Below are 11,109 nucleotides of genomic sequence, written 5' to 3' on the forward strand. Positions count from 1 at the left end.
TCATAACTCCAATCATTTGCAGGCACTGGTGGTTTTAATATCATCGTGAAGAGACAAATACTAGAAGGACCAAATACTCTTCATAGTTTTAATCCTCTATTATCACCTAGTGGTCTTAATATCATCACGAAGAAAGAAACTCCAGGAGGACCAAATCCTTTTCATAACTCTAATAGACACCTGGTGGTTTTAATATCTTTGTTAAGAGAGACACTCTAGGAGGACCGAATCCTCTTCATAACTCTAATCCTCCGCTGACACCTAGTAATTTTAATATTAATGTAAAGAGACAATCATCGGAAGAATCATAACTCTAGTCCTCCACCGGCACTTAGTGCTTTTAATATCATCATGAAGAGACAAATACCAGAAGAATCAAATCCTTTTTATAACTCTAATCCGGACAATTGAATAATCCAAGTAAAACTTTGACTAGGAATAAACTTTTTATGAGCTTGGACTCAAATAGTCCATTTTATAGTTTATAAATAATTTTATATTAATATTTATATATTTTTATAATTAATTTAAATGAAAATATTTTAAAGAAATTTTAATATAAATTTAGGCTAGGAGAGGCCTATCTTTCATTTTCTTAAAAAAAATTTGAAAGAATTTGCTTAAAAAACTTTGGTGTATGAAGCAAGGTTGTTGACACTTAACTGAATTGGTCGGATCGGGAATTAGTCGATAAATCAATTTGAAGTAAGAAAAAAAATTAATTGACCCGTAAATCGACACAATTCAGTTAAACTAGTTGAATTGGGTTTTTATCATTTTTAATTACATTTTTTTATAATTTTATAATTTTTAAATAATTTATTTAATTGAATCCGAATTGATCACTTAAATGAAAAATGGATAATTTAACCTATTTGATCACAGGTCCAATTTCGAAACTGGAATAGAAGGGTGTTGGGATACCAAATATACCAACAGATAATTGAATTGAACAACTACTGCCTTATTATTGCTGTCACAAATATAACTTAGGTGCAAGTACACTGCATATAGATTTTCTATATTACAATCACCATATATATAACAAAGCTGATTATTCCTCTCCACTTAATAGCCTGAGCTTTTATTCATTAATTTATTATTAATCCAAGCACTTGATCTTCCATATATATATATGTATATATATATCAGCCATCAACTTTCATGTCTGTTTCTTCATCCCATGGTAACGGCTTCATTGGTGTGGTTGCATCAAGAAGGTCTTCAATCGGAATCTTCGGCTTTGAACGTTTCAATGGCTTCAATTCTTTACCATACTTTGCTGGGTCTGAACAATACTCCTACAAAAACAAAACGAAAAAAAAAGTAACTAAATCAAACTCGAATAGCTTACGAAAAAGCTCATCTTATACGTACTTGGTCGGCATGCATCTTCTTCACGAAAATTTTGAACAGCTCGAAATTCGTGTCTTCGAACAAATCATCAGATGAACGAAGGTAGGTGAAGCCATGCATCTTTGGTACCCCCTTGTTTGTTATACCATTAGGCCTTGCGTTCAATAGAATTTGATTGTACGCATAGCTGTCGTACCTCGACAACGCATTCTCGCCTGCAACTTCAATATGCTCTCTCCACGCTCCACTTAAAACCTATTCGATGATAATTCAATCACGAGTCGGGATTGAAACACACTAAAAACTAATGAACCATTTATAGATCTTCAAAACATCACAAAAACGTTTATCTTTTTTAGAAAACGTCACAGATAGTATGACGTTCCGCGACGTTTACTAGAAAAGCCATTGAAAGTCATACCTTTTGTGGCATTTTCGTAAACTACAAAAAACATCACGAAAGATCAGATTTCTTGTATTGATAGAATTCAACCGTCGATTTTTACCTGTTGAACAAGTTCTTGAGGCGCACTTTTAGCCGCAGCATCTTGCTCCGAGTCCCTCATCTCAAGGCACGTGAAATTCAGTATAGCATCGTGCCTCGACAACATCCTAGCAATGGGGCGATACCCATCTCTATCGTACAGATTGTAATAACCAGCCGTCAGCTCGGCCGCATGGCTCGGGGAATTGTACCACCAGTGCATCCCGGATACCTAGCATCATTTTCAAAAACATTAAATATTTTAATTTTTAAATAAAAATACTCATGTCCAACACATATGTCGGGCATATTTGCACTCACTTTTGCTGCTAACTTGACCTTGCACCCTAGAAAAGCTTTGTTGGCCTCATCAAGGATATCATCACCACGGGTGATTAAGTTGTTGGAATACCATGTCAAGAAGAATTTGCCTTTGTCAGTGAGATAAGTCCCATTTGATGCAAAAAACTCTGTTGAATCAGGTGTGTCATTGTATGTCCCAGCATTGTCTGGCAATTCCCATTCTGGATGACCTGCTTTTGTAGCTGCCTCTTTGAATGCTGCTTTTAGGTACTTGTCATAGCACTGCATGTAGGGTAGATTTTATGAAACATATAACGTGTTTTATTCCATGGAAATATAACATGTAGTCTAATTGGTTTTTCTGTCCTTCTTGGTCCCTCTACTTGTATAGGGTTAGTAGCTGGTATAAATTTAGAGATAAAATGACCCAAACTGTGTGATGGATTTGGAACCAATCCGCTCTTATGAAGTAAATTTCTTTTTTTTAAAAGTGGATATGATGCAAGATGAGATCGTTTTTTTCATGTGGGAATAGAACAATTATAGTAATTGCTTACTTTGTTCTACGACATTGCACTATATGAATTAACATTTTACCCTTATATATAATTGTTAAAAGGGTAAATATGTAAAAATGTATTATAGAAAACAAAACCTTATGTTTTATGTTAATTTTTTTTTTGAAAAATTATGTATAAATATTTGTTTGCCTTTGAAAAGATTGAAAGTATTAGAAATAGTTAGCAAAAATCAAATTGAGGTGGACAGGGTGGAGATAGATATGGGACGAGTGGTGGACTAGAATGTGCCAATTTTAGAGTGGTAGTGAATTTGACAACATTCATCTCTGCCCTATTCCATTGTTAACCCCATAAAAGTTATTAAGAGTGTGTTAACATAATTTGGTATACTTTGGTCCCTACTTTTATAATATTAATAGTAGGTCCAAAAAAATCTCTGTCATAACTATTAACAACAACGGTTAACAATGTTATCAATTTGGACCTACTTCTAATATTATAAAAGAATAGGGGCTAATTCAACCAAATCAAAGTAGAAAGATCAAACACCAAAATTCAGCATAATAGAGGGACTAAAAGCAAAAATAAACCTATGTATATGTTTTTTTTTTAGACCTGAAATTCTCCAATGCCAGGGAAAACCCATCCCAGGCTTTGAGGATAAGAGGGGTATCTAAGCTCGCCTGCAGCACCAAGTCCCACTTCTATATCAATTATCACTTCTCCTATAAGATCTGCCATTGTCTCCTTGAAGCTCTTCATGTAATCACCATAAACCTGAAATTTTTTGTACAACCTTTCTCAGTAGGCAGTGTAAATTATATATATATAGATATATTTAACTTGGATTATATATATATATTAAGGGAAAGGGGTAGGGGTTGAGTAGGAATCAATTTCGGAATTGGTGCTGATTTAAGACATGATATCAAATTTTTTGTCACTTTACCCTTATCAAGAGATTTAATTGAAGGGGTTCAAAAAATAAATATACCAAAGACAAAGATACCTACCCCCAGTCCTTGTCTCCGTACCATTTGGTTGCATTGATGAATATAATTAATAAAGAGTACTTGTTTGAATAATTATCAATAATGGAGCTACAACGATGTTGCCTCCCCAAACGCAGATATGTGATAGAATTATGATTGGAACTCAAAATTTGTAAGACTAAATTATAAAGCATTATTTTATCATTGAATTAATTTATTATTCATAATTTTTAAAGAGATGAAACTGAAACTTAATCATTTTTGAAAGGGTCAAAATGTAATTTCACTATTATTTTAACTTATAATTTCAAAATTTTTAAAGGGACTAAAAATAAAATTTACCAGTTTAGCCCCCTTGCACCATCCTTACATGCAATATGCCTGGTCTATATTTGACACATTGAGAATATATGATATGGTTACCAAAATATTAAACATGAAATCTTACGTGAAGAAAGAGAGAGAAAAAGATGGAGAGGAGACCCAAACCCTTTCCTTAGCCTTCTTAAGGTACACATATAAGGTCTTCTGTGGAGTTGCAATAATGCTCTACTAGATGTAGGGTGGCTATATGAACCCTTTAGATTCACAATATTCAACTACGTATAGATAACAAAATCATTCGAGTTTACAGAAGTGCATTAAATATAAATCCTGTACCTGGACAGCAGTTCGTCCATGGAAAAGAGGGAGATGATCAACACCAAGAGTGAGGTATTCCTTGTTCCTATTACCTTCCCTATCGGTGTAAAAGATATCAGGGTTTTCTTCCCCGATATCAAGCACCCATTGTGGGATTGGGATAGTCACTTCATCTCCTACATTCCCACCACATTGATGGAACGACATTATAGCTTGCATTTTCATTCCACATTCTTTGATTAGCTCCACCAAGCTCCGGTATGCACTCCAATCGTATTGCTTCGGTCCTTTCGATTCCACTATTCCCCACCACACGTCAGACATTACCCCATCGATGCCGGCCGTTTTCAGCTTCAACAGCTGCTGTTTCAGGCTTTCTTTGTCTAGGAGTACGTTCTCAGTTGATATTATCCCCAACTGTGTGATACATTGGCCAACAAAGGTTAGCTTTGATGCAATGATCAGTAAAATTTTGGATTTGGTTCTTCTATTGTGCTTAAATTTGGGGTTTCATTTTTGCACTTTTTTTTCGTAATTTAATTTTCTTCTTTTGTGATTTATTAGTTTCAGGGGCGAAGCTAAAAGTTCGATATTGGGGAGGCAAAATAAAATTTTAAAAGTTGAAGGGGCCAAAGGATAAAATTTTGTTTAAAAAAGAGTTAAATTAAATACTTTGTTATTAGAAGGACTAAAATTGCTGTTACTCCATTTAACCAAAGGGGGCTAAGGCCCTCCTAGCCCCTTAACTACACCCCTGAATAATTTGTTTAAATAGTTAATATTATCTATTAATCCATATAAACATTTTAAATGAAATAGTTAAATAAAAAGAGCAAATTATGTCAAATTATAGGGATTGAATCTCAAATTTGAGTGTAATAGAAGGATCAAATTTGTAATAGAAGGATCAAATATGATTAATTCCCCTTGAACCTCACTAAACTATGAGATAAATTTTAAATTGATCGCTAAACTTTAAAAAGATCTAATTAAATCTTCAAATTAAAGTATTGTTCCAATCAAGTACCTCAATCAACCTGATTGTCAGTTTTAGCATTAAATACACAAGCTTAAATGTAATGTATTTCAAAATATTTATTAATCCATACATGTTAAAAAAAACAACCACATTAGATCCAAGTCGACATTTAACGTCAAAGTTACCTCCTAGACTAAATGGTAAAATTGCAATATAAGGCTCTCCAATGAGTAAAACATTAAATTTAAGTATTTTAAACATTTAGTTAAATGAAAAATAAAATTTCACCCTTCTAAATAATAAAAAATTTCTTAACTTCTCCCCTGAATTTAGATTCTGCTCTGATGTAATTAACCCGTAAAAAGGGATTGCATATATTAAAATGCAATTGGGAGCCTTACCGGGAGCATGACATAGACAGGCACATAATTAGCCAACATTTTTTTGCTCTCAGCCATGGATGAACTTCTAAGAGAATTGCAATAAACTTCAAACAAGATTTATACACGTGAAGAAAATAAAATGGAGATTGCAGTGATGAACAAATTGAGATCATACCTCTCTATTTATAGGCAAAAAAATTGGAAAGGAGAAATTAAAATCAATAATGCATTAATTTGTTGGGTACAATCTTTGGGATGTCTTCATCGTTGCTTTGGTTGAAAACACCTGCGAAAATCTTTCATGGGGCCTCATCTAAATAGAGAAGAAAAAAACAAAGAGATATTTGATATAATTTATGTGAACATGGATTTTTTTGTGAGAAAATTAGTAACGTGCAAGAATTATTAATTACAAGATTTTTAATCAAAATTAGGGACATTGAGTGGGAGAGAGGAAATAAGGGAAACATATATAGCTAAAGAGAAAGACAGCATCAAAAGAAAGAAAATAAAGGAAAGAGGGGAAATGCTTTATGGTGTTATTAATATTAATTTATTGTTCCAAATTTATACAAAGTTAATCATTTATATATATATTTTGATATATTTAATTACATATTTCAACCAATTGAGTCGTAGCTCGATTGGCTGGACATTGTTGTTAATACAAAAAGAGTGGGTTCGAGTGCACTGAAACGTATTATTCTCCTATTTATGAGTTGGAGAGAGACTATGTTTAGTTTTAAAGATTGTGTAAAAAAAAACATATTTTTGTTTTATATAATATTATATTAAAACTCGACTAAGTTATAATTTGAGTGTCATCGTTGTTGATGGAACAATTTGAAAACTATAAATTCTACCGTGTTTAAGCACATAATATCTTCCACCGTGTAATTTAGCTCTTATTTTACGCAAAAGTAGTTTTAAATTATTTTTACCTAAAATATTAAAATAATAATTGATATATATAATTGTAAATTTAATTAATTGTTAAATTGCGGGCGAGGTCGGGTATAAAAATCTAGTATAAAACCAAGTAGATTCACGTAAAAATTTAAAGTAAATTACACTTAATGTCACTAAATTATTAGTAAGTTTATATTTCGGTCATTTAATTCTAATAAGTTACAAAATGGTCGTTGAATCATTTGAAAGTTTTTATTTAAGTAATTAAACTATTTGAAAGTCTTTATTTAAGTTACTAAGATATTAAGTTTTCTTTTTAAAAAAAAGTTCGGCTAGCGAACTCTAAGCGACTATTCGATGATCAATATGGTAGATCAATACCTATCGATGAGTAAAAAGATAGATTTCAATTGGTGCAGATGGTGTGAACAAAGAAGGCCATACAATAATGATTTTAACAGCACAGTAACTTAAACGAAAACTTTCAAATAATTCGTTGACTATTTATAACTTTTTGAAGTTAAGGGGTTAAAATGTAAATTTACTAATAATTTAATCACGTTAAGTGTAATTTATCCAATAATTGAAAAAAAAAGGAAAAAAATCTAGGACGACAATTGAACCTCCTTTTACCTTTTTCTTTTGGGAAACTTAATACAAAGAGATAATAATTGGACAGCATCGCTGGATAGGGCTCAACGTGTATTATTTCTAATTTTATCACATGCTAATAAAAAAATAATTTTGTATCAGTAATATTATAATGCGTTTCAGCATACTTAAATTCACGTCATCTTACACTAGTAATAATATTAATACCAATCGAACTAAAATTCAATCAATAATAATTTTTTAATACATCAACGCCATATAAATTAATACACAATTATCGTATAATTAAAAATATTTTTATTAATCTAATATTAGTGTTAAAATCTTTTAATGATTGAATATGATTTAATTTACGAAAAATAACATGCAAATTTATACACAATGCGACAACAAATATTGATTACTCTTTATTTGAAATGTACAATCATGTCGACATTTGCATTATTCCTAGTTCACATGTTTCTCATTTTTGGTAATTCCACCAAATATCTTTAAATTACGATTTTTATTTTAAATTATTCTTTAAATTTAAAATGTTTTTATTACAATGTTAAATTATGAAAGTTGTTTCGTTACTAAAATAGTTAATTTAGCTATTAAACGAGATACCAACTCTTATGTGATGTAATTTAAAATGAAAATCTTAAAGAAAAGTAAAATGTTACTACAACTTTTAAAATTAAAAACTAAAAATAAAGTAAAACCGAAATTTGATATAATGGAATAACCTAATTGATATAAGGTCGATAACTTAGGGATATAATCAGAATATTTTGAAATTTGAATTTGTATACGGCGCACTAAAAATATATAATTTTATATATTTTAGTAATAACATGTCACTAAAAATGAAGTCATTATCAATGAAACATTGATACTGTTAGTAGAAGTTGAGGCCCTGATACCTTGATGGCTCAGGTTCAACCATTTGTGTGTTGTCTTTATATTTATTTCGACTTAATTCTTATATTGCGTGGGTCCTCTCCAACATTATTTTGGTTTGGCTCTGAATATATTGTACATACTACTTTTATTACACTTTATAATGCTTCATTTTGACTATAAGTTATTTGAATATATATTGCTTGTATTGTAGCTGTACACTTAAAAAAAAAAGTAAATTACAAACTATACATATCTGAATAAATTATAATTGAAATCTAGCATTATAAAGCACCGTGAAACTAATAACCGGAATATATTCAAAATCAACCTAAAATAGTTTTCTAAATGATTCACACATGATAGAATTTAAATCCGAATAAACTGAAGACAACCCATACATGATTCCCGCAATGTGAGAATTGAATCCGAAACACTAAGAAACTTTCATTGCTAAATGACTTGTATTTATTTAAATCATCATATAGTTTACTGATAATTTAGTTACCCAATTTTATAAATATAAAATAAATTTATATATTTATTTTGATAACGACATTTCATCTTATATATTTAATATAGGAGAGTGATTGCATCAATTTACAAAATTGGATGCAATTCTCACTCCTTTTCTCTTTAATGGAACCGACGAAAAGATAACTTCATTTTGAAATATATATCAAGTTAAAGATAAAAATAAATTTAAACTATAAAAAATTTATATATAAGTGTAAGGATAAATCTTAAAATTATATATGAATTTTGATTTAATATATAATTTTATACGTGAACTTTAATTTGGTGCAATTATATACATGAAACTCTAATTGTGGTTCAAATGTATACTTGAAGTTTTAATTCTGATTTAATCATACACGTTTAAAGAAATAAATACATTAATTTATTTTTATATTAGATAAATATAATTATTTATGTATGCAATATATTAACATAAAATGATGTTATTTCTAGAAGAATTGGATCAAATCGAAATTTCATGTATAAAATTACATAAAATTATCAAAATTTATGTATACATATATAAGTTTTTGGCATTTAATTACACAAATTTAAAATTAAAATCATACAAAAATATAAGTTTTTTTTAAAACCAACGATCTTGAATGCGGCATTTGTCATAAATTAATTTAAGAGACCCATACCCAAAATAAAGATAAAATTAATCATAAAAAATAAAATAAAATCACACATTATTAAAGGCTGAAATTCTATACATACAAAAAAAAAAAAAGAAAAGAAAAAGAATCAATGCAATTATTGTACTTTTTCAATCAACTCATTATCAATGATCTGTTCATCACCTGTAAAAGGATAGCCCTAATTCAAGATTTCAATTTCGGATAGCCTCATCTCAGAAAAACTATTATCCTTCTCAAAAATTATTATTCTAAAAGGAACCACAAATTGATATGGTAATAAGGCCCAATTGGCCCAGACTATTTACAAGACAAAAAATGGGCCGTCCAGGCCCAATAGTCCAAAACCTAGCCCACCTAGCATCCTAAACTTCCCAACCCTAGCCCCATGTTCAGTTCAGCGCTGCAAGCCCCCACGACGCGCTCCACCTCCGACAACTCCAATCGACGCATGTTTCGGAGCTAACTCCCCCGCGCATCACGCCCCTCGCCGCCGTGAATCTCGCGCACGCACGTACCTATAACAAGCGAAGGAGAGGAGCAAAAAATCGGGCCAACTGAATAGATTTTTTGGTTTTCATTTTTTCTTTCCCATTTTCGGCTATTTAAAAAGCCATTTGTAATCTGTAAAAGGGGAGGGGGGAAAATACCGAAAGAAATTGAAAGGCAAATAGATTTTTCTTTTTGAAAGACAAAGGTTTTCTTTCTCTCTGGTTTTTACCTCATTGAGATTATCATTCTTTTATTTTGTTTCATATATACATATATCTTTTTTTTTTCTATAGAGTTTCTTTTTATTTTTATTTATTTTTGTTTAAAATATAAAGAAAAGGGACGAACATACCTATTTTCGTCGGAATCGCTGAGTTGGCGCCCCTCTCCGTCGCGATCGGAGACTGGGGCGGCCGTGGCATGCCTCGATTGGCGGCGGCGGCATAAAGGAGGAACCCTAGCAGAGCTTCTCTGTTATTTTTTTCTGAATCAAAGAGGAAAATGAAATTTTTTAAGGAAAATTTGGCATTTATAAGGGTTATGAAACGACGTCGTTTAGGGCCTGCTTCAATGGTCTCAAAACGACGTCGTATAGGGCCAAAACCCGCATGTGTGACCCGACCCGCTTGGTAACCCGCTTGTTTTCGCTAGGGGGATATTTATCTCCTTGGTGCCTCTACTCTCTAGTCGTTTTTAATGCAGTCCTTTTCATATTTATAATTTTAACTCTGTGTTTTATTTTTTGTTTCAATTTGGCCCATTGTTGCGCACTGTTTCAGGGAGACGGGTTATTTTCATTTTAGCCCCCTCAGGGAATGCGCGCATCGCCATTTAGTCCTTCATTTTATTTTAATTACATTTTTTTCTTTTCTCTTTTCAATTTGTTTTTTTAAATTGTTATTATTATCATTATTTATACACGTATTCTTATAGTATACACATGCATGCTTCTTATATATATATATATATATGTTTTTATAGTATATGAATATTTTAAACTTTTTTTTATGCATACAAGCAAATTTTGATATACGTATACTCTTATATTTTTTTTACTTTTGCAAATAGTATTTATGTATATTACCATATATTTTTATTTTCATATATTATTCTTCACTTTTTTTTACAAATATATATATAAATATACATGTACATTTTTGAATATACATATATTTCCTATATATTATAATTTAAAAATATACATTTATTTTTACAGCATATATATTTACATTTTTTTAAAACATTTTTCATTATTCTATATATATTCCATTACTTGAATACATATTGTACATATATAAATATTTAAATATATACATATACATATACCTTTTTTTTCTTTCTGTAAATATATGCATATGCGTTTTTTTATACTTTTATTTTATTTTTAATACATGTTT

General features: G+C 30.6%; 1 protein-coding gene and 1 long non-coding RNA gene across 3 annotated transcripts; both read right to left on the reverse strand.

Moving 5' to 3' along the window:
• Window positions 1-943: 943 nt before the first annotated feature.
• On the reverse strand, window positions 944-6,045 carry LOC121223500 (beta-amylase). 2 transcript variants are annotated; one of them, XM_041105062.1, is made up of 8 exons: window positions 5,836-6,045; window positions 5,679-5,745; window positions 4,317-4,715; window positions 3,280-3,441; window positions 2,162-2,425; window positions 1,863-2,072; window positions 1,378-1,611; window positions 944-1,301 (listed from the first exon to the last, which is right to left on the reverse strand). In XM_041105062.1, the coding sequence occupies exons 2-8, from the start codon at window positions 5,733-5,735 to the stop codon at window positions 1,149-1,151; spliced, it is 1,479 nt and encodes a 492-aa protein (XP_040960996.1). In that variant the 5' UTR covers window positions 5,736-5,745; window positions 5,836-6,045; the 3' UTR covers window positions 944-1,148. The 2 variants fall into 2 exon arrangements, with proteins under 2 accessions (XP_040960996.1, XP_040960997.1); XM_041105063.1 differs by lacking the exon at window positions 5,679-5,745.
• A 3,284-nt stretch (window positions 6,046-9,329) lies between these two features.
• LOC121223501 (uncharacterized) lies at window positions 9,330-10,661 on the reverse strand. The gene is made up of 2 exons (XR_005920819.1): window positions 10,065-10,661; window positions 9,330-9,738 (listed from the first exon to the last, which is right to left on the reverse strand). It is a non-coding gene; the product is annotated as an uncharacterized lncRNA (long non-coding RNA).
• Window positions 10,662-11,109: the final 448 nt, after the last annotated feature.

The sequence above is a fragment of the Gossypium hirsutum genome, chromosome D11 (genome assembly GCF_007990345.1).
Source record: "Gossypium hirsutum isolate 1008001.06 chromosome D11, Gossypium_hirsutum_v2.1, whole genome shotgun sequence".
Classification (NCBI taxonomy): domain Eukaryota; kingdom Viridiplantae; phylum Streptophyta; class Magnoliopsida; order Malvales; family Malvaceae; genus Gossypium; species Gossypium hirsutum.

Excerpts from the sequence above, each read along its gene's own strand:
- LOC121223500 (XM_041105062.1), bottom strand. The coding sequence starts at position 5,735 with ATGGCTGAGAGCAAAAAAATGTTGGCTAATTATGTGCCTGTCTATGTC. Across the intron at positions 3,442-4,316 it reads ATGGACGAACTGCTGTCCAG|GTTTATGGTGATTACATGAA; the intron begins GTACAGGATTTA and ends AAAAAATTTCAG. Across the intron at positions 2,426-3,279 it reads CTGGCATTGGAGAATTTCAG|TGCTATGACAAGTACCTAAA; the intron begins GTCTAAAAAAAA and ends CCCTACATGCAG.